Source organism: Clarias gariepinus, chromosome 18 (genome assembly GCF_024256425.1).
Source record: "Clarias gariepinus isolate MV-2021 ecotype Netherlands chromosome 18, CGAR_prim_01v2, whole genome shotgun sequence".
NCBI lineage: Eukaryota > Metazoa > Chordata > Actinopteri > Siluriformes > Clariidae > Clarias > Clarias gariepinus.
In genome coordinates, this window is record NC_071117.1 from 26,837,827 (window position 1) to 26,861,795 (window position 23,969).

Genomic DNA, 23,969 nt, shown 5'->3' on the forward strand with positions numbered 1-23,969 from the left:
TCGGATTTGATTTAATTTTTACAATAACTTACTGTACACCACACACACCATATTTTTACCTTTCTATATTTTTATAACCTTACAATTTGTATATACATAAAAGACACAGTTTTTCCATTCAAGTCCTGTCAGCTCATCTGAATCCCCTGTATTTTGGATTCCTTTTACTAATATTTAAATCTAAATTACACAAAATTTTATATCTCATGTCAGCATAGATAGCATAAAAAAGCACTTAGCAAATAGTCTAAGCCTGAAATCCCTTTAACCTTGACATATGGGGAAAGCCACTACTGTAGCTACATTTGCGTACATTTGTGGTCATTTTTGAGAGTTTTAAGAATTACACAAATATTAATTTTCACAAAGTCTGCTGCTTCAGTTTTTTGTAGATCTTTCTTATCAGATGTTATTTTGAAATACTGAAGTACGGTGGAACCTTGGATTACGAGCATAATTCATTCTGGAAGCAGAAACTTCAAAACACTCGTAAGCCAAAGCAAATATTCCCATAAGAAATAATAGAAACTTAAATTATATGTTCCACAGTCCAAAAAATAAATATATAAAAATAATTAATACAAAATATTAAGTAAAATTAAACACATTAACCTGCACTTTACCTTAAAAAAGTAAAAATAAATCCTGACAGATAAGTGTTTTAGTTTATGTGCGCAGGCACTCTGTGTGTGTGTGTGTGTGTGTGTGTGTGTGTGTGTGTGTGTGTGTGTGTGTGTGCGTGTGCATGTTTGAGTATGTGTGTGGAGCTAAAGTAAGAGGAGAGGAGGAATCAAGGAAGAGGAAAATTGTCAGAATTTGTGGGGTTTTTGTTTGCCCAGGATTGACCACAAATTCTCGGTGGGATTAATGTCTGGAAGTTTCCTGAGATTTTTTGTTCCCCGAGCCACTTCCGTTACCTCTTTTTCCTTATGGCGAGGAGCTGAAAAAGGCATTGTTTCAACATTAAACTGTTCTTGGATGGTTAAGAGAAGTTGCTCTCTATTCATTTTTTTGTAGCATTTTTTTACATGGATGTGTTCTTAGGCAAAATTGTGAGTGTGTCATTCTCAAAACTTTTGGCCTCTTCGGATACCAGTTAGGTAAATTTGCATTCCTTAAAGGAACCTATGCGCATGGACAGGAAACACTCACCAGGCGAGTTCTGTGGGGAAGAAACTGGAGAACCTCGTGGAGACTGACAGTAGCTGGGGTGCAGTAAGGCATGAGGGGGCACGTACGACATCACTTCCTCTTCAAACAGGCTGGGGAATCAAATATATAAGCGGTCACTCACTGAATGGTTTAGAAAGTTTGGCAAAGTGGCCGTGGAAATTTATGGTACCTGAGCAAAATAACCAGATCTGCATCACTGGAGAGACGCACCAACCCGGGTGCCCCCTCGTTTCGGATAAACTGCACCTTCTCCCTGCAAACACCAAGAAAAAAAACTGGATTGACAACATGTCCTGATGAAGAACTTTACTCTGATAATAAAAGGAAATATAAAAATTGTATGTTTCTATTGTATTACTGCTTGTACTAGCCAGGTAGCTAAAATAAGATAATCCGACAAGATTCCTGTCAGGAGTTTCAAGTCACCTAGACAAACAGTAACACCTGCACTAATCATGCTGACTAGCTAACGAACATGGGCTAAATGATGGAATTTTTAAGGAAAAAATAAGCGAATTTCTAAACTATGTTTAAACAGTTTTATAATTTAGCGTCTTAACTTTACTCTGATAATAAAAGGAAATTTAAAAATTGTATGTTTCCATTGTATTACTGCTTGTACTAGCCAGGTAGCTAATATAGACTAATCTGACAAGATTTCTGTCACGATGCTTAAGACAAACTGGCCAACTGGTATAATTTCTCTGATAATTCTAGCTAGTTAACTATCTTTTATGCTAGTTAATCATTACCCATTTTTGAGAGGATTTCTAAGCTTAATATTAAACCTTATTAATATATTTTACTGCTGAACCTAGGTAGTTAACAATTAACTTAACTGACATAATTCATTGAAGAGAGTTTAAGCTATAATCATAATCCTTTTATGAATTATTGTTTTTTCCAGGTAACTAGCTAACATAAGCTAAGATTATCTGATTTCTGAGATTATTTCCCAAGAGGAAAATGTTCAGAAAAAGTTGTACATTGTGCATTGAGTATTAATCAAACATTTAATATGTTTCCTTCATACTTGCGAAACATGACCTAAGCTGACAGGATTTGGGAGTGGATTTCCATTTTTAAATACTTCAAATTGTATTGGTTACATCAGCTACAGTAATTAACTAATTTACTAATCTGACAAAATTTCTACTTGGGTAATTTTTAAGTCATATCCATGAATGCAAACTTTTTACAGCTTATACTGGGTAGTTAGCAAGCTTGATCTGATCTGAGGAATTTGAGGTTATGTTGACAAATACAGAGACGAATCCTGATTGTGCTAGCTAACTAACACGAGCTAAGTTACAGGATTTCTGAGGTTTTTCTGAGCTACTACAGTAGTTGTAGCAAAGTACTCTGTAGTAAAGTAACTAATCTGACAAGTTTTGTTGAGAAATTTGAATCCAAATTTAAACTTTAAAAAATATATTGCTAATACTCACTAGCAAGCTAACATGACAGAATTTCTCGTGAGGAATTTGAATCCAAATTCATTTTTATTTCCAAACATTTATTGCTAATACTCATTAGCTAGCTAACATGACAGATTTAGTGTGTGCTACAATGTGTTTTACAATATTTCCTGCTTATACTAGCTAGACAATCAAAATAATAAAAAAAAATATTGTTCAACAATATTTATTTAAAATGAAAAAAAAATGCTTTTTAAACAGTAAACTTTTATATTTGTGGCATAAATATCTATGCGTCACAACATGGTGAAGGGATGAGGTACCTGAGTGAGTGATTCCTACTGAACTCGGGCTGTCTCTCTTGCAGGATCTCAAATATATTCGGCTGCCGTAAAAAGGCCACAATCTTATCATTGTAGGCTGAAAATATAAATAAAATAAAAAATAAACCCAAATAACTTTATATCTTTAAAACAACTTAATTCTTAAAATAATCAAGTCTAAATATGGGCTGCATCAATAATGCTACTCATATCAAAGTCACATCTAAAATTACTAACGGCTTAGTTAGAGCATAATTACTCCTACAAATTATAATTCTATATTGAACATTACTATGTTCTTTGTATTACAATGTCATACTAATCAACAGAGTCTGGATGTATTTTGAGATTAATGATGACAATCAAGCTGAAACCTGCTTGTGAACTTCTTGGCCAATATTCAAACCAGAAAAACATGTCAAAGCTAAATAAAATGTTCAGTTACATCCATGACTGGTTAATTCCAAGTAAATCTGTCATTTCAGTAACAATGAAAAAACATGTTTTAAAGCATTCCTAGGCTTTAAAGAGCAGTAAAACACATCTTTAATCACATGTGACCACAAAACATACCAACGGGTACGAGATCCTGGCACTGATTGCGACTGGAACCACTAAAGGTATTAGAGGGCCGGGGTAGGACGGCTGGGCTGACGTGACGAGGATCATCACCCACCTGTAGCCCGTATTTCACAAAGTGACAGTGAGATTGAATTAATCAACAGCAGTGCGAAGCATTCCACAGACAAATCGACATGCAACAACAAATCTGATGGGTGAGCCATTTGGAGTTCTGTATTTACATGTATTTTGTATTTGATTCACTTCAATGTGCCATAACAAGCACACAATTTCCCTAAGTCACTCTTTAAATGTACTGTATTTTAAGAAAAATAATATCAAAGATGACAGTGACAAATTTCCTTCTACTCTGACTTATTTGGCTACTGACAAACAGGTTCATTGATAAACATCCACAACCCCTGATCCGTACTCTTTCTTCAGTCCTGTCTTTTATGTTAGAATTTTCAAAAGTTAGCTTGGTAACATTTGTGCTGTAACCAGGAGGTTGAGTCATACAAATCTTATGCACAAAATCTCTTGCTAAACCACTTCGTGCAGGTATTGTATTTATACTTACGTGTTATGAAGTCAGGAGCTTAGTGAAGTAACACGGTGGGAATCAGCCTACCTGCTAAGCTCATGATGATTGTTGTATAATCACGTCCTTACGTCTAATATAAACTAATTGCCAGTGTATTTATCTAGTATGTATGAGAAAGTAATAGAGCTTAAGCTTCGAACACTTAAGTGATGCGTCATAGTTTCTTTTCTTTTCTTCTTAATCTTTTTAAATAAAAAAAGTTTAGCAGTGTGCCACTGACCTTAGTTTCTCTTTAGCTGTATTAATGCCTTTTACCTCGACTGCATTTGTAGAAATTGGAATAGTTTGCATTTCATTTAAAATCATAGTTTCATTTAAAATCTTCATTTATTATTTTTATTTTACATGCCATAACAAGGACTGATGAACGTTGGGATGATTCCCTGGTTTTCAATGATCATCACTCAAAATCATTGAAACCAGTTTGGAAATAAATTCATGACTGCAGTAAAAGGTCCCTACTGTATGAATAAGTGTGTATGTGTGTGTGTGTCTCTTTCTCTCACCTCTCCGGCACTGTGGCTGCGCTGCCGGCTAAGGTGTTGGCGGTGGGCGAGCAGGCCGCTAGGCCGAGCGCTTTGCAGAGGCAACCGCGGGTCAATGAAGGTGGTGGAGCGGCAGTTGTGGTCCACAAAAAATGGCTGAAGAGAAAAAAAAAAGAAAGGGAGAATGCTTGAAACAAGCTGAGGTGCCAAAATTATTACTCATATGAGAGGAATTCTCTAAATCCATGGCATTTGAGGTATAAATGTAGCTCTGGTGATTTGACCGTGAATGAGTCCCAGCCTGAGAGCTAAGAGAGCATTAAAATAATGACGCAATGCTGATGGATGGCGCGGCTCACCTTGCCAGTGTGGTCATGTTTCATTTCCCAGCCCCGCGGCAGCTCCAGCTGTTTGTTGGCAAAGAGGTTGAGGAAGGTTACCAGGTCGCGGTTGTGCTGGTAACGTTCGAAGTGGTGCGCATCACGCCGCACCTTGCTGATCATGTGCTTCAGACACGTGTTACTGGTAAACATGCGGTAGGCACTCTAGATGAGATGGCAAATACATGACATGCTTTAAACAGACTGTAAATTTGATGGATGTTAAGTGATTCAGATTTGAATTAGTTGACAATATTGTTCATTTTGTCAGTTATTTTTGTCACATATTTTAGCCTCAGTCTTAGTCACGGAATAAATGTCCCGGTTAGTTTTTATCATATTTTAGTCAATGAAAACGTAACATCTTAGCAATAAGATTATTATTAATCAACAAATGTGATGACGAAGAATTAAAGACGACGCACCGGATTGTGAGAAAATTATATGCTGATGAAAATAGAGATGTTTTATTCGTTTTTATTTTTTTTAACCACATTTTAGTCTCATCTATTTTCATCAACAATACTGCATGCTGATTTCAACACTGTCGCTGTTCAATTACAGTATATCCGTAACGTCTCGTCATTGTCTTGTCTTAATCACATGCAATCAGGTCATCACGCAATACTTTTGGTGAAAATTGACGGAATGAACACTACTTGACCAATAACATCTCCAAAAGTCCTATCCCTTTAATAAAACATAAAATTACCAGTGATTTCTAATTTAAATTAATTAACTGCTATGTGGTGTTGGTGTTCTTGTCACAACCCAGAGCTCATCAGTCTGGTGGACCTGCCGTATTATATATACGACATGAAAACATGTATACAAAATTGACAAACATTCCCTTCGTCTTATTTATTATCTCATCTCTTTAATTGGAGATAAAGATGGTACTTATGAGACTTAAATAAAAAATATATATAAAAAGGGAAAATCTCCTTCCGCATTTGCCTTTGAATGGGTTGTTGTTTTTTCTGGAGCAAAAAGACATGGAGCACAAATAGAAGAAAATCTGATTTGGTTCAGAAGATTCAACTTATTTTGAGTTGCCTGATTTCAATACTGGGTCAAAATTTGATTATTAATGCTGTCCTGCAAAGTCTACAAAAGTCTAATAGCCTCTCAACTGCTCGTTAGTGATGACTGACTCCAGCTGGTAGTTTCTCAGTGCAGCATAAAAAGGATTTGTTTGACATCACTTCTCGGACCGACCCACACAATACATTCGGGAAGTTTAAAGAACTCAATGCAAATCTAAGAAAGAGCATGGGAGATTCAATAAAATGTATGTAAGTCCACATATTATTAGAAGTTGGAGCCACTACTTCATTGTCAAGGTCTGGAAGACGACCCAATCTGTCATCTTCAGCGGCAAGAAAACTGGATGGTCTGGAACAACCCAGTAACCACTGAGGCATGAAAGCTGCTGAAACACACAAGTCACTGTGTACAATGGTTTAGATCACCATGGAATGAAAGGCATCCGTCCACCTCCTCCAAAATCTACACTTTTACACTTCACTAATGCAGCTCAACACATGGACAGAGAAAGCCTTCATTCAGGAGGAGTAAAGGTAATGCCAAATCTTGGGTATGGTGGTGGAAGCATTGTGCTTTGGGGCTGTTGGGCTTTTAGCAGAAAGAAAAGAAGAAAGACTACCTTTTCAGCAGAACCGCACATCATCAGAAACTTGGACATAATTGAGTGTTTCAACAACTCATTAACCCCAAATTAGAGCTGGTGGTGGACCAGATAACGATTTAACAATAACAATAATTGATATTAGTATTTGTCTTTTTAAGTAAATACTGAATGAAGACCCACACGTCATACTAGCAATATCATTATTTTTAAATGTACACATTCTTTGTTGTGCAACCGCCACAACCGTGATGACATGTTAACAAAGAAAAGCAATAACCCGAAACTCTTTATCTCCTAAACACATTCCTATCCCTGAACAAACACAGCTTGACCTCTGACTGTGTGACACACAGATAAGCTTCTTTCTTCTCTTCCCTGGACCACCTTTTTGTCCTTGTGTCTAACTGTAATCCTGTCCTCTAATTTGTCATGTGACCCAGCTCCGCATCTCCTAAAACTCACATGTGCCTCTTTCTCATCCTCTCTTTTTACTCTCACACACGCGCACACACACATTAAGGACATTAAGGATCTCAGAAACTACAGTTTTGGCGTAAACTCTGATATTTATAAAAAGGTTCAGTACTGTGAATAAAAACGAGAAAAAGTTGGGGAAAAAATGCCATAAAGTAAATTTTTTTTTTTTTTAATTAATTTACAAAATTAAAAGAATAACCTAATACGAATCAGTATTTGGTGTGGCTACTCTTTGGCTTCAAACCAGCATCAATTTTGACACTTGCACATTTAACAGTTGGGCTGTAGATATCGAATAGTTTAGTAATCGAGTATTATACCAAAAATTCGATTGATCGAGTAAAAAAATTTACTTTTGCTTAATTAAACAGCAATGTAAAATATATAAAAGAAACAAAGAATAATTTATTTTTTTTTTAGAAAAATTAACCTTTATTTTCTTAAATGCATGCAGCATTTTATCAAAAATAAACATGGTCAGTATTTACAATACAAGGAAAAGCTTAAGTAAAAGTTAACTGAGATGAATTAAGTGCATTACAGGGCCATACTTTCCTATTTTAATGCCTTTTCTCAGATGCAAAAACTTAAAAATAAAAAAGTAAAAAAAGGTATGTAAAATGACTAAGTATCAAAAAAACTAAGGCACTTAAATTTTTATATAATTTATCGCTCCCTTCTATTTTGCAGCTGCAACAGAACGCTCACTCAAATCAATACACATTACTACATTACAGTACACAAAGCCAGATGTTTGATTAACCAATTACACCAAACAGGTACTAATTATAAAATGATAATTTGATATCTGGGTTGAAATACGGTCATTAGATTAAAACAAACACAGCTGTGTAGGAGGCTTAAAACTGGGTGAGGAACAGCCGAACTTTCCTATTAAGGTGAGGTTTTATGTCACAGGTCACCACGGCAAGACTGAGTACAGCAAGATACAAGACACAAGGTAGTTACACTGCATCCGCAAGGTCAACGGATTTTGAGGCAGACTGCTGGTTCCGGGATGTTCACTTCAAGCTATCCTGAAAAAAGCACAAAACCCGGCGATGCTGAGGCCTGTAGACACGGTGGTCAGCCACAGAAACCTAACGCAGCAGATGAAAGACACATCATACTTACTTCCCCTCAACACTGGTCCAGCAGTGCCATCAGCATAGATCTTTCAGGAACCAGTGGGACCCTATGTACTGATACACCCATGTACTGTCTGGGGAAGTCTGGCCAAAAGTGGTGTTCATGGAAAAAACTGCCAAGCCACCGACGTGTGGAACAACGCTAAGCGACTCCAAATCATAGGACCTGGGTTGTAGAAAAATTGCAGTAGATGCTCTGACCTGATGAGTCAAAAGTTGAATTATACGGCTGTAGCAGAAAGACAGACTGGAGAGCATTGCAATAGTGTCTGAGTGTCTGGAGGCAGGCGGGGAGGCATGATGGAGGTTCCGTGCAAGTTTGGGGCAGCATTTCTGCACGTAGAGTTGGAGATTTGGTCCGGTTTAACAGTGTCCTCAATGCTGAGATACAAGCAGATACTTTTTCATCATGCAATACTATGAGGGAGGCCATGTTATTGGGCAAAAATTAATTCTGAAGCAACCTCAAACATACAAGCGTGTCATTAAGAACTGTCTTGAGTTAAGCGTAGAGAATAACAAGGAGTCCTGGAAGTGATAAGTCTGGCTGGGGTTTTATGTAGAAACAGAAGAATTAGAAGCAGCCTACAGAAACGGCTACAAAATGTTTTAAATATTTTTGTTATTGTGTCACAGGTGTAGTTTTAAGAGTTGTTTAGGCAAGAATGCGTGTGTATACAGCTCAAAACCTGCAATGGTTATTAAAGATAGCGTCTATTTAGAAAAAAAATGCCCCAACAATTTCAGAGATTTGAGCTTCAGGAAATCTCCCGGCGCTCTGCGTATAACACCGCGCCAACTCATGTCGGAAAAAATTTATAAACGTTTTCTAAACGTGGGCTGTTGTTTTTTACTTATAGAAAAACAGCAAGGAGACTGACTCTGACCACACTCTGACCAATTCTTTAATAAATTAGTAATTTCTTTGGTTTCGGCTGTAGTGATGAAGGTGATCATGTCATCTCGTCGTCTCCACAGCAGTGGATGCGCATATAATTCACTTTACATACGAATTACATAATCTAAAATTTGTTTTCCATTAGTTTATATAAAATCAGACATTTCTCTTTCTATAACTTTACTTTGTTTAAATTTGATACAAATAAGAAACTCCTTTATTTAATTTAAATTCTAAACTTGTACTGTAATTTTAGTACTGTGATTGTAAATTTGTTTAATGTTTCACTTTTTTACGGCAGTGGTACAGCGCAACAGGAGTGCTAATGGGATGTAAAAATGTAATATGTTAAAATGTTTTCTTTATTCATTAAGGAAAATCACGATGATCATAACAGCCTACTGCATTTAATTCTTAAATATATATATTTTTTTGAACTTCAGGAAATTCTCAGGCGCTCTACACATAACACCGGCCCAACACAGCCTCACCTTGTTTTTAATGTTGTTGTAAGTTAATAAAACAGTAATTGCTAAAATAGTAAAATAAATAGTTTAATGGTTTAAATAATTAAAATGAATAGTTAAAATATTAACAAGGGGAATGTTTGATGTCATGTGGGCATTATAAGATTTGTATTAAAAACTTCTAACTAAAAAGTGACAGCTGTCATGCTTAAAATAGATGCAAGATTATTTTTTATAGTCTAAATAAAAATGCTTTTCTAAATGCGGGATATTGTTGTTTATTTCCTCCTCTATAATTTCCTACAGTCTAATCAGCGCTCAACCGCACACAAAGTTTTCCCGAGCGCAGAGGAATTCTGTTGTACTAAATCCCTCTCCACACTTTAAGAGCCCCTGAGGCTCTTCTGGAGACCTGCAGTGATTCAGGCCTATTTTTAAATTTGTGTAAATTTCATCTACTGGATTCTAAAATTGACATTGTTACTGTTTTTAATCCCTGAAATAGAAGAAATGGAGATTTTCCTTATCGTATCATAATCATAATAATTGTATTGGTTGTAATCACTCTATCCACAATCATTTTCTTTGGTATTTTTATAAAATATTTATATAATCTATAAAATATAGAATCCGCAGGAGCTCAGTGGTCCGAGCACAACCTCTCGCGGGCGCACTTTTCTCCGAATACGCTGTGTTTACGAGAGTGGGGATAAGAAACACGCATCTCGGTTTATTCATTTTATTGCTTAAATTCGATGCAAATAAGGTCCGCCTATATATTTAAGTTAAATTCTAAATCTGTACTGTTAAGTTAGTACTGTGATTGAAAATTAGTTTAATGTTTCACTTGTATTTCATAAGGTTTTGCCAGCGGTGGTACAGCGCAACGGGGTCATTATTTATTATTAAAGAAAATTATGATGATCATAACAGTGTACTGCATTTCATTCTTATAATAACGCAAAAACACAAGCGGAGCTGAATGACATCGACATCTGCTGACGCAGTAGAACGTCCTGACAATGTTATAATTTTATGGTCATTTATTTTAGTTAATAAATCTACTACAAATTTAAAGAACACAAAATATAAGATGACACAAAACCCTACACATGTAGCTTTTCCAATTACACATGATGAAATCTAAAGGCTCACCATGTTAACGTTTACTTAGCTTAAATTCGATCCTAAAAAGATTAAATTTAATTTAAATTCTAAATTTATACTGTAATTCTAGTACTGTGATTATGAATTCGTTTAACTACAATGGTTCACTTGTTTTTATCTGCAACTAGGGCTACGTGCGGCTCTAGACAAGCTGCGGCTCATTAATTCTGGAGAGAATGAACTAAGGCCTGAGGCGTCAGCTGTAGTTATATAGCGCCGCTCAGCGGTAAAAGCCAGCAAACGCACAAACCCAAATGCTGCCACCACAAGGCGCCGTGGTAAACGTAGAACACCGCTTGTCTAACATCTGTATATCTCCAAGATGTTTGGAACAACCCACTTGCTGAGTTCCTTCAGAAACTGTGTGTGAGTGTGCCTAGAAGAACTGAAGATGATGGAAATAGTGATTTGGCATTCAAAGGGTGTTCACACCAAATACTGATTTGATTTGGATTTCTCTTCTGTTTATTCAATTTTTATTTTGATGAACTGATGAAAAAACAAGCTATTAACACAGCACAGTACTGGGGAACGTGAATGTCCACTACTCAGTCACACCTGAAATGTCGTAATTCAGAGATCAGTGTCAAAATTCACAAATACAGTCATGTGACTCACAAATGTATTTTGAATTAACAACCTGCTCGCCATTTGTAAACACCCCTGCATTTGTGTGTGGATTTCTGAGACTTCCCTGAAAGGCTTTGAATTTTTTTCTTTCAAAATCGCATTCATTCCCTGCAGCCATCACATGTCTCATACAATTTTACTTAATCACTAGAGTGTAAATTGAAAGGAATGCTTGAGGGAAAATTCAAGGGCACATGCCTTCCACCAAGTTTACAATTATGTGATTACATACTTAACGAACAAAAGCACCAAAACAGAACGGAAAAAAAAAAAAACATTTCCTGAACAAATTGCTGTAAGTGAAAGTTAGAGCTCTGACTGTTTGGTTAAGCACTGTATTTAATTTATAATTACATATTACGACCTGACATGTTAGGACTGTAGGAGCCTGATGGTTAGAAAAACATGCGGTTGATTCAGAATAAATATAAAACATAAAATCATTATTAAACAAGCAGGCTGTAATAAAGTGTGAAATGAAAATTCTGCCCTGTTTTTACTCATTTTGCATTTTAAGATAAAAAGAGTGAATGGACAGCAATTTGTATGAATTCCAGAATAGTTTAAAAACTTGGGGATGTGCTAAAATTTTAGCTTATAGCGGAACCTTTAAAAAATATATAATAATAAATAAATAAAATTTTCCATTCTTGTTTTTTTTTTTTTTACACATCAGCAACCACGCCAGGGACAATCTTGGCTGTGACAAACCCAAATCATCACTGTTTTAAAGCTGCATCTTCGCTGTTACTAAAAATAAAAAAATAACACAAAGTATCAATTACCTTGGTTTCTGTGGAGACAGCATACAAAAATTTTGTTGACCAACCAGTTAAATGCAATCTGTCATTAAAAAAAAAGTATCCTGTTTTGGTCCAAAAGTACAGTGGGGCAAAAAAGTATTTAGTCAGCTATAATTGAGCTGGGACCAAAGTAACAAAGGCTACCATCAGTAACACACTACGCCGCCAGGGACTCAAATCCTGCAGTGCCAGACATGTCCCCCTGCTTAAGCCAGTACGTGTCCAGGCCCGTCTGAAGTTTGCTAGAGAGCATTTGGATGATCCAGAAGAGGATTGGGAGAAGGCCATATGGTCAGATGAAACCAAAATAGAACTTTGTGTTTGGAAGAGAAAGAATGCTGAGTTGCATCCAAAGAACCCCATACCTACTGTGATGCATGGGGGTAGAAACATCATGCTTTGGGGCTGTTTTTTCTGCAAAGGGACCAGGACGACTGATCCGTGTAAAGGAAAGAATGAATGAGGCCATGTATCTTGATATTTTAAGTGAAAACCTGTAATTTTTATCATAGGTATACCTCAACTATGAGAGACAAAATAAGAAGAAGGGAAAAATCAGAAAATCTGGGATCTGGGGGACTCATGGACGTAGAGTATTAGGTGAACTGGTATGTTTAGATGCTGTCTTCCTCACTCTCATTGATCACTTAGGTTTGTTGACGGTGAGGTGATTGGTTGCTTTACATCTCAGGTAGCCCTCATATCTGTGTTTCCTTCTGGCTCCTCCCTTTTAGTTATGCTGTCATAGTTAGTCCTGCCTGAGTCTCTGCTTGCACTCTACAGTAAATATACATTCACATTATACATTATGTGACTGTGACCAGACCTAACTGTTATCTCTCCTCTTCTGCTCTCTCTTCTCTCTCTCCCCTCTCTCTCTGTCAGAGCTACTGTACACATGTCGTTCCTGAGCTGCCAGTGATCCAGACTCCCTCTGCCCTCTGGACCTGTCTGACCCATCCTGGTGCCCCGTTTCTGGTTGAAGATCTTGTCACATGGATGTCCCGTGTGTCTCTTTGGGATGAGTCTCTGGGGATGGTTCTCTCTCTCTAGAAGACGGTTCTGGCCTCGACTGGTGTTGGCAGCTGTTTCTCTGAGGACTTGATCGTTCGATAGTTCAGCACTGGAACTTGAAGTCTACCTGAGTTTTTAATAACTAACTGGACTCCATATTAACATCAATTAGCATCAACTGTTATGCTGAACTGCCTGCCAACCAACACACAGTAAGAATGCAGATCAATTCTTGCTCTCTGTTTCACCCAAATGAGGATGGGTCCCATGTTAAGTCTGGTTCCTCTCAAGGTTTCTTCCTACTACCATCTTAGGGAGTTTTTCCTTGCCACTGTCGCCCTCGAATGAGGCCATGTATCTTGAGATTTTGAGTGAAAACCTCCTTCCATCAGCAAGGGCATTAAAGATGAAACATGGCTGGGTCTTTCAGCATGACAATGATCCCAAACACACCGCCCGGGCAACGCGAGTGGCTTCGTAAGAAGCATTTTAGGGTCCTGGAGTGGCCTAGCCAGTCTCCAGATCTCAACCCCATGGAAAATCTTTGGAGGGAGTTGAAAGTCCATGTTGCCCAGCGACAGCCCCAAAACATCACTGCTCTAGAGAAGATCTGCATGGAGGAATGGGTCAAAATACCAGCAACAGTGTGTGAAAACCTTGTGAAGACTTACAGAAAACGTTTGATCTCTGTCATTGCCAACATGATGGAAATTACAGGCCAATCAATCCTTTTAAGTGGGAGAATTTGCACAGACTAAATACTTTTACCCCACTGTATCTGTTATGAGCACTGTCACTCAGTGTTACTAAAACGTCTCTCAATGTCTCTCCTCTGCGCACATCTATGACTTGACACTATTTCCTTGCAACTCCTAACCAGTTAGGACACTAATGGAGCTCTGCTACTGTACATTCTGGTGGAGATAAGAGCGATTTCCTATTTTAAGAATGTTGATAAATTGCTCTGACTGCTACTCCTAAGTCCCTAAGTAGGACCAAAATTGCATCATTTTGAGAATTTTTGGCCGCTTAGGAGTGATTGCCTACTTTAGTAAATACGGGCCCAGAGCTCATCCACCCTAATTGTTTTTTTTTTTTTTTTAAACTTAGCCGATAATTCACTCCTACCACATGGGATGAAAAGAGGTAGAGCGCCACCTGTTTGATTATAAAGAAACAGTGATGTTTTTACATGAGCGTGTTGAGAAATGTGTTCTATGTGAAAGTTCCAGCTCTGACTGTATGACTCATTATAAAAATACAGTGAGTCCTTGGATTGCGAGGATCCCCACAACAGTAGGAAAAATAAAAACAGTTTACTGACACACTAACAAAACACTGTATTGTCTGTACTGCTCCTATTGTTTTGTGATTAAAAAATATGGACATGCAGCAGTTGTTGTGATGTTAAAAATAAATATAATTAGTTTAAAACATCAGATGAAAAGATAAATTTTAAATGTTAAGATAATTATTTTGTGGAAAACCTTTAAGGAATTGTTTTGGCTTGACTGTAGATTGACTGTAGGGTTAATCAGTAGTCTAAAACTAGACTAAAATGTCCAGACTTTTAGTCGACTAAAGCTTGACTCTACAAAAATAGGATAAAGACTGATTAAATATGATAAAAAAAATAACGGGGACATTTATCCCGGGACTAAGACTGAGAATAAAATAGCTGACAAAATGAACCCTGCGGAATACGTTTTCTGATACGTCTGTTAGAGACATTCAAAGCTCCTTGAATGTGTTACAGTGCAGTAATTAAAGACTCCTAGATCTGTTCAGATAACAATTAAACATCTGCAGGGATTAAATTAAATCTTCTGACTGATTTATTTTGTTTTCATGCCACGTCTTGTCTATATAGTAGATTATTTACTGTCAACAGTAGTTTTTTCTCTCCTGATTTTGTTGCAATTTTAAGATAATAAGCTTTTGAGTCATAACTCAAAAAGTTTTATACCACAGCTTAGTTTACAACTGAACTGAACGTGAGTAATTAAACGTAGCCCGTTCCTTAAGACGCTAGTTTTCTCATGTCGGTGAAGATTCTCTTTTCTTGTTAGCTAGAACGGGAAAGAAGTCCAGTTGACATGACTCAACTTACAGATATTCAGTTTCTTATTTTAAAACAAACAAGCGCTGCATTTAAACAATACAAACTAAATTTAAACAAGAGTTTAATGTTTAACTTCAAAATAAACGAATCACAAAGATATATTGCTACGAGCAGCACGCGTCTCTGTAATATGCCATGATTATTATTTCTAAACAAACTTAAGCAAATAATTCACTCCGACTTCACGGAATGAGAACGTGTCATTTGTTTAGAGCGCCACCTGTAGGAATTTTATAGAACGAGCTATGTTTTGCCTTCAAAGTCTCCGAACTCCACTTTGAGCGGACGTGAGCATGCGGACGTGACAGCGTGACTTCTGATGAATGCAATTTCCAAGACTGATTTGTGCTCGATTTGTTTTGCTCTTTCACACCCCTGCTTATTCCAGAAACACTTTCCTAACCACATCCCTACGTGTACAGGTCTGCATGGCTTAAAACCTGAATTATAAACAATCTTTTCAGGGTTTAATAATATATTGGACAGTTCTTTACGCATTTCATGAAGCTTCGGCGATCTCCTTAGCTGTTTTCCTTGCTCGATGCAAATAGATAATTTGATTCACCTCCTCACTGCATCAGTTACGGTTATGAAAATCGTTGCAGCTGAAACACTCTGTAGTAATTAAAGGCTCTATGATCTCTTCAGACATCAATTAAACACCTGTAGGGATTAAATCAAATCTTCTTTTTTTCATGCCAGTCATAGAGGAGGCTTTAATTAGAAATTTTCCCCACATTAAATTTTGACAAAGATTTTAACAGGTACTGTACTTCCACATTTTGTTTTCTTAACTTCGGATAAACAATACAGAAGGCCATCAGGAATGCAAATATGAACAGGGCTTCTCAGACAGCAGGAACTGCAATTACACTTCCCAGCCAAAATAAATAGGCACCAGCTGGATTTACCTAAGCAAATATTTAACCCTAACCGGTTCAGTGGGGAGCTTCTTATTTCTTACATGACCATGTCAGGAGATGTACCCTGCAGTCGTGGCAAAGATGTTTGAGAAGGATCAAATCATTGGGCTGCGTCAAACAAAACAAAAAAAATGACTAGTGAGATTGCTGAAATTAACTGAAATTGGGTTAAGAACTGTAAAACGCATTACTAAAACCTGGAAAGATAGCAGTGACTTTTACAGCGTGAATTAGCGTGATGGGAGATCACTTAAACGCTTAGTGAAATCAGAACAGCTGAACTCATACAAAACACATAGTCTATGAGAATAATATTTCATATAAAAATAAGAGACCGCTGCAAAATAATCAGTTCCTCATGTTGTTTTTTTCCCCTTACAGGTGAACGTGTTGGTCAGATGAACAGTTTTGTTTCATTTTTTTGTGAACTGCTGACAATATTTCTCCTAAATTCAAAATATAACTATTGTTATTTAAAGTGTATATTTAAAGGAAATGACATCACAACAACTCAAAATTACCCAAGATCATGCAGAGCTGTAATAACTCAAATAAATTAAAATGCACATAATTTGTAAACTAAGTGTGTTAACGCTTTGGCTAAATTACATTCAGAAATCAGTATTTAGTGGAATAACCATGATTTTCAGTTACAGCTTTCATGCGTTTTGACTCTCTACCAGTTTTTCACATTGCTGTTGGGTAACTTCTTTATACCACTCTTTTTGCAAAAAAAAAAAAACTCAGCTTTGCTTGATGGTTTGTGACCCTCCATCTACCTCTTGATGACATTCCAGACGTTTTCTCCAGTAAATTGCAGTGCTACCTTATTTATTTCCATTGAAAGTGAGAGCATTTTCATACACACAATGTGACGAGAACTCAAGAGATTGGGACTAAACAGCTGTGCAGCTTAAAAAAAAACACTTATCAGCGAAACTAATCTGGGGAAAAGGCTTCAATGTGCTAGGGAGCATAAAGACTGGACTGTGGAGCATTGGGACAAAAGACCACGTGATCTGTGAGTCCAGACAGAACCGGTTCCAGAGTGAAGGACGCATCAGAGAAGAACAAGAAGTCTATGCTCAGCTAGGTATTGTGGCCAAAAATTCTAGAGTTCTAGCTGACGACCTGAACAAACTGAATGACCAGGTTCTACCATCAATAGATTTTTCCATGCATCATCACATTTAAATTGTGAAAAAGGGGAATCAGGGAGCATGAGACATCATTTTCACACACATGAGTGGTTGACCACCACAGCGTTCAGACCTAAACCCCAGTGAGAACCTTTGGGAAGAGCTGGAGGAGACTTCATGCAACTCTCCCATCATCAATACAAGATCTTGAAGAGAAATGAATGTGACTCTGGACTGAAAATAAATCTGACATTGCATAACTTTTTTCAAGCGAGCCACAAACAAAAGGTGGTCCATTGAAATATAAGTGTGACTGTTTTTTTTCTTCTCACAATAAGATGATCAAAGAACTTTTAAATGATCATTTCTTTTATTCATAAATAACACTAAAATGCTTTAAAACTTTAATCTTTAATGATGAAATGATTAACACAAAAAACAGAAATGACGAACTGTGATTTTTGGAACACGAGGTTAGACGTCCCTTTCCACACACATGGGCCTGATTACTGCCAGACATGTTGAATTAAGAAATCATTTAATGCAACCTGTCTGACAAAATAAAGGACGCTAAATGATTAAAAAAAAAAAAAAAAAAGCAGTATGATTTAAAGAAACAGAACAGAAACAAAGTAATTGACATGTATCGGTCTGGAAAGGGTTACCGAGCCATGCAAGTTTATCTTTGTGTAAACCTGAAAGATTAGTTTGATGATCTGAATCATTGCAGTGTGAACAAAATGACAGGAAGGGGCAGAAGAACTTTTTACAGCCCTAGTTATGAGCGCAGCTACACCGCTACAACCGGCTCCAAGTTATTGCGCTTTTAGGCTAACAGTACATTTATGGCGTCGCCTAGCCGTGGCTCACTTCCTTAAATAAAAAGCACAGTAAGCTTCACACGTCTCCGCTGAGTTTAAAGTGATTAATCTTTTGTCCTCAAGCCTTAAATATTGCTGCCTGGGGCACTGTCAATCTGCCACTGACAGACCTCTAGCCACACACACACACACACACACGCACACACCCAGAGCAGTAAAATAATGTGTCGAATAACATGACGTCCCCATAATGGCTCGTGATTTAAAATGTATCTCCGTGTTGTTTTCTGTTAATAATAAATCACTCTTGAATTACGCTACATGTTTCTGATCAAAATAATTATATTGCGTAATAAAGACGGACAGCACAGTTTTACAGGCCAAATGCTACAGAGTTGAGAGGAATTAATGTGCACGATGTTAAAGCTACATCCCGTCACGATTATCACCAGCAAAAAAAAAAAAAAAGTGTGTTAAGTGTGTAATTTTTTTAACTCATAAATGATTATTATTTGTTTTTATGACTTGTCATGTTTATGTAGTTGGTTAAAGTGAAATTCAGTTCATCACACACCACACAGGACTAAACCATTTTTGCACATTCAGACATTTCTAGTTAAATTCAATTTTAATTCAGTTTGTGCATTGTGTAAACCTACAAGAGTTTTCTATATTTGTATAGCTAAGATCTTTTTTTTGTTCTTATTATCTATAGCTATATATTTTTCATAGCTAAAGTTTTTCTACGTTTAATTTCTTATTTTATTCTAAAATTTATTTCTTACTGATAATCTTTTTTTTTTTAAAGGTCACTGGTGGTCGTGTAAATATTTCACTGCATAACGTACTGTGTATGACTGTATATTTGAATATGAAATGCTAAGTATTGACCCATATGTTTATTTATTATAATACAGTCATGCAAAAATTTGTATTTTGATTTTTAAACAAACAGTATCATCTTTGTACATTAAAGAGTGTTTAGTTTTTTTTTTTACTCTTCACATATGGGTAAATGAAGGGGAGGGTTTGTAGATATTAATAGACATTACGTCAAAAAAAATGATGTATTTGATGTATTTGTTGTTTGTTGTGTGTTTTGGAGTACTTCGTGCTGGCAGGTAACGCAGACCCGCTCCGCTGACTTCCACCACAGGTACCTTTGAGGAACACCGACTTTGCATTGTAAACCGAGAGCAAATTAGCTTTGGATCCCTTGAAGAACCGCACGACACCCATATGATTTTGGAAGAAATACATCCAAGTTTTAGATACATTAGCAAAAAATAATATGTAAATTTCATTTGTGCCTTTTTTTTTTTTACTTATGGTTTGAATGTTCAATGTGCTTGAGTTTTGCACAACTCCATTCATTAGCAGGGATTGATTTGCATTATCTTTTCCTTAAAGATTGCAGGAGCGATGACGGTGCATAGGACCTTCCTTTTTTTTGGAAGATGTTCATTAAGAAAGCTTCTTAAAATAACCTCCTTCTCATAGAGAGCTAGATTTAGTTCTCATTATTTTGCATTTCATATTTAGAAGAATCTTCCACAACACTATAAAAAATTGACCCTGGGTACAAACCTCACACCCTACACCATAGAGTCTGGACTGGAGAAGAGAAGAGAAGGACTCACAGGGTTGGAATGGAGCACGCTGAAGAAGTCGGGGCTGGTGAGAAATTTGGCGCTGGGCGACTGAAGCAGCAACGAGAGGCGTGAGCAATAGTTAGCGCCCCCCACCGTTACGTCCCTGCGGTACTCTGGACGAGAAAAGGTTGCGTCTTATTCCTCTTATTAAGTGTCTTAAGTGTGATTCATCTGTGTGTCATGGAAATTTATTCTTAAAGTCTGGATGTACCAGGAATGGCGTGATGCATCAGGTCTGTGTCGTCCGACGGCATCTCCGCGGCCTGGTCGTCCGCGCGCTCGTTGGTCATGGTTCTCCGAATGCTCTGATACCTGAGAGTTGGAGAACGCAAAGACCGGCAGAAAGACATCATGAAAATATCATACAGTTCAAGAATTTTGGAGTTGATCTAAATCTCCTCAGTGATCAACTAATTGTTAATGTGCATCTGTGTGTGTGTGTGTGTGTGTGTCTGTGTGTGTGTCTGAGCTGACCGGCGGTTCAACTGCTCCATCTGCTGGATGGAATTGGATCTCTGTAGGACCTGAGGAGCGGGCGGAGCTGTGGGTCGCTGCCAAGTCGTGGTTCTGTTCACGTGATCCACGTAAAAGATTCTCCCGTGACTGTCGATGCGGGCCTCCCAGTCTGAACACACACACACACAGAGATCAGTGTATCAGAAAAAACACTTCCAAGTGTAATAAACTCGTTGTCTATAGATGCATGATGGACAAACCCGGCTGTAAGATTTATGCCAAGTTATCCTTTTTTTTTAACCTAATTACAAGTATATTTTGTGATCCATTTACAATTACATTTAATATTGTGTAACGTTCATGTGATTTTTTTTTAATTATTATTATTATTTAATTTTTTATACTCACTAGGTGGCAGCGGCTCGTCCACTCTCTGGTAGCGGCTGATGTCATGACGTACAGCTGGAAGGGAGCGGACAGGCTGATGACCGTTAACCTGAGCGCTGGCTCCTACAAAAAAAAAACAAAAAAAACATCCAAATCCACAAATCACGTCCCACCATGTCATATTTAACCAATCATAAAGATAATAAAAAATAAAAATACCTGACTCCCCGTCTGTTTCCGCCGAATCGGTTCCCCGTCTTCCTGATGACTCCGCCCCTTCAGCCTGTGACTCCTCCCCTGACGCCAGCAGGCTCTGCCTCCTCGTCCACACCTCCTCGCTCTCCTCCTGGCCGTTGGCTTCGTTACGCGGTTCCTGAGAGATGCCAGGCTGTGATTGGTCCGCTGCGGAAGCTCCACCCTCCGCGCCGGCTACACCAGAGCTAGCTGCAAAGGCGTCAGAAACGAGGACTTCGCTCGCTACAAAGGACTCCTCGCTCGTGCCCTCCACAGCTGCGTCTTTATCCTACAGTTTGCAAAATTTTACTTACGGTTTTACAAAGTATCAAGCTAACAAACATGAAAAGTTAAAGTTGGATAGTTAATGCAAGACTCTCACTTGAGCTGCTGGAACCAGATACACGGACTGTGGCTGGGCAGACGCACCAGCCGCTCCCTCCTGGCTCCCTTCCGCTCCGCCTCCTTGGCTCTTCGCAGTGTTGCTACCTGACTGCGCCGCCGCTGCCGCATCTTCACTAAGTGTGGGACTCCCCTCCCCCTCGTTTTTAGACCCTTCCCTCTGCTCCTGTTCGTACGCCACTCCATTAGCCAACCCCTGAGAGACGTGAGATTCCTCGTCTTCATCCGAGTCGATGTGCAGCATGGCATTGAGCCGTGTGTCAGTGGGAAAGCTGGAGCGCAGTTTGGGGGATGCCGCTCCCAGGGGCCGATCCTCAGTGCCGTTCTGAGCCTCGATGGTGTCCAGGTAATCGTTCAGAGAGGTCTGTCTGTGGGTGTGTCCGGAATCGAAGACTAGGTTTCTGAGGATGCGCTCTTCGTCGGCTTCCGATGGACCCTCGTCAGTCCTGAAGGCCTCGTTGTGGAGAGAGCCCTCAGAGCCGGTCGGAGACGCAGCCCGGGGCACGCGGGAGGAGGGAGGGACCATGTCCTCATCGTCGGAGGGGCTGCCCGGGTCTCCGTTCACAGACGAGGCCCCCAGGAGTGAACCCATAACATCTGATCAAGGGATGATACGTTTGCCATGACTTGCACTTTTACACTCCTACTTCTTCTATTTATACCGATATCTATTCCCACTCGTACACTTTCAACCACACTTATTCAGCCCCACTTGTTCCCTCCCTTCAATTAGTCCCACTTGTTCGCACCCACTTGTTTATTGCTACTAATTGAGCCCCATTAGTTTCCTCCAACTCATTTACTTCCATTTGTTTATTTTCCTTCATTCAATCCTTCTGACTCCTTTCACTCTCCCATTCGTTTCCTCCCACTTGTTTATTTCCATTCATCCATCCTCACTCCTACTCACCTTCATGTCCAGCAGACGTGATCTCCACCCTGAACTGAAGCTGACCGCTCACATGGTCCGTGGGCAAACGGCGGCACAGAGTGTAGCTTACAGGCTGATCCCTGAGTCAAACACACATACACACGTTAGCAAGTGCATTCGTACTAAACAAATGTGAACAATTTTCATGCAACTAGCGCCCCCATGTGACACACCCTGCCCCATGCCTCTCCAAGAGCCTTTGCACCGGGATGGTCAGCTGACCCAGAAATCGCTTGATGATCGGCCGACTTTTAGCAAACTTGTCCTTCACCTCGATCTCTAAAACGTCGGTCATGAGTGCGACGAAGGTGTATTTCTGCAGAAACAGAGATTCATGCGTTAGTCTGCTAAATCCTATGATGAAATATCCTTTTTTTTTGGTACGCATTTGTCTGATCAGGTATTTGTAGCCTGTCATTAGCGCGATGTCGCAACAGCTACGCGAGTTAAGGTATGTGTCATATAAATTACATGCAAATCAGGATGGGTTAGAAAGTGTCCCATGCTTATGGCATGCAAATATCGAGCGAAGTGGGTGTGGCCTTATGAGAAGCCACCATCCACCGCGTGTAGTCGTGTGTGTGAGACCTCTCCGTGCCACACAGGGTTGGTGGTGTTGGAGATGATGGAGGCCCGTCTCTCTTGGCCGTGGTGTGTGAAGGCGGGGAAGCCACTGCGCTTTCCGGGCTGGATGCTCATCTTCAGATACGGATCCGGATTGAAGAACATGCCTTTCTTTAAACCCTGGGCTCTGATATCTTTCGAACACACACACACACACACACACACACACACACACACATTATCAGAGCTCTACATAAAGCTAAAGCAAAAATAATAATCTAATTTTGCTTGTTATCCACTTTCACAATTCACCATTAATCAAATCTTCAAACGCGTACCAGCAAACCAGGTTTGCTTTTAACTTGTACTGACACTAGATGTCCACAGGGAGGCAGTGCAGACATGCAGGACGTACAGAGAGGTCTAGATGCGCAAGATTTTATTGTTTTTATTTAAATTAGTCCTTTATTTCTGCATTCCTGGTTGCAGCCACCTGATAATGTGAAGCTGACGAGTTTGCGGCAATGCTCCGTCACAGACTGGCCGTCGGCTTGTCCTTCTGGTCCAGCCTACAAAAGAGAGAGAGACAGAGGACAGCGTAATCTAAACAGCCAGCTACACCCTTTTTTATATTTCTCCTCCCTGATCGAAAGCTGACTCGAGTACAAATCGCCCTTCGCACTCAAAGCAGGACTACGCTAAGCTCGGACCATCTGGACGCACTGTGTAATAAATCACAGCGGCGTGGCCGCGCGCCAACCTAACACAATCACAGGATTAGTGCTTAGACATTTCATATAAAATGAATTCATGCCAGCTGCTTGCACTCCATCCGGAGGTACATGTTGCATACATGAGGAGAAAGAGAGGGAGAGGAAGTACGTAGGTGGTTACAGTTCACGTAGTGCGTGCTCCTAAATTATTTAACTCCTCTGCAGTGCATTTGCACATTAATATGACACCCTGACTCGTGTCAGGACGGCGGTGTGTGAGCGAGAGTCAGACCGCCATGGGGTGGAGCAAACGCGGGACAATGAGACGGTGTGCACGTATCTTCTTTATTACCACTGTAATGTCATATTATTTACAAACATTATCAATTAATTTCTTTACCACTGTGTCAGTTCTAGTAAAGGAGG

General features: G+C 38.8%; 1 protein-coding gene across 4 annotated transcripts in view; it reads right to left on the reverse strand.

Annotated features, from left to right (window-relative positions):
- Positions 1-23,969, reverse strand: part of hecw2b (HECT, C2 and WW domain containing E3 ubiquitin protein ligase 2b) — a 59,641-nt gene that overhangs the window by 7,488 nt on the left and 28,184 nt on the right. For 2 of the 4 annotated variants that reach the window (XM_053477177.1, XM_053477178.1), the window contains exons 5-20: positions 23,324-23,399; positions 22,855-23,024; positions 22,440-22,582; positions 22,246-22,346; positions 21,316-21,932; positions 20,919-21,222; positions 20,721-20,822; positions 20,331-20,481; positions 20,068-20,168; positions 19,845-19,969; positions 4,924-5,109; positions 4,586-4,720; positions 3,488-3,590; positions 2,915-3,011; positions 1,343-1,426; positions 1,153-1,262 (exon numbers count right to left, since the gene is read on the reverse strand). In XM_053477177.1, coding sequence (XP_053333152.1) covers positions 1,153-1,262; positions 1,343-1,426; positions 2,915-3,011; positions 3,488-3,590; positions 4,586-4,720; positions 4,924-5,109; positions 19,845-19,969; positions 20,068-20,168; positions 20,331-20,481; positions 20,721-20,822; positions 20,919-21,222; positions 21,316-21,932; positions 22,246-22,346; positions 22,440-22,582; positions 22,855-23,024; positions 23,324-23,399 — 2,605 coding nt within the window. Of the gene's footprint in view, positions 1-1,152; positions 1,263-1,342; positions 1,427-2,914; positions 3,012-3,487; positions 3,591-4,585; positions 4,721-4,923; positions 5,110-19,844; positions 19,970-20,067; positions 20,169-20,330; positions 20,482-20,720; positions 20,823-20,918; positions 21,223-21,315; positions 21,933-22,245; positions 22,347-22,439; positions 22,583-22,854; positions 23,025-23,168; positions 23,289-23,323; positions 23,400-23,969 lie in introns of those variants that run through there. The other 2 variants (XM_053477179.1, XM_053477180.1) reach the window with 2 other exon arrangements.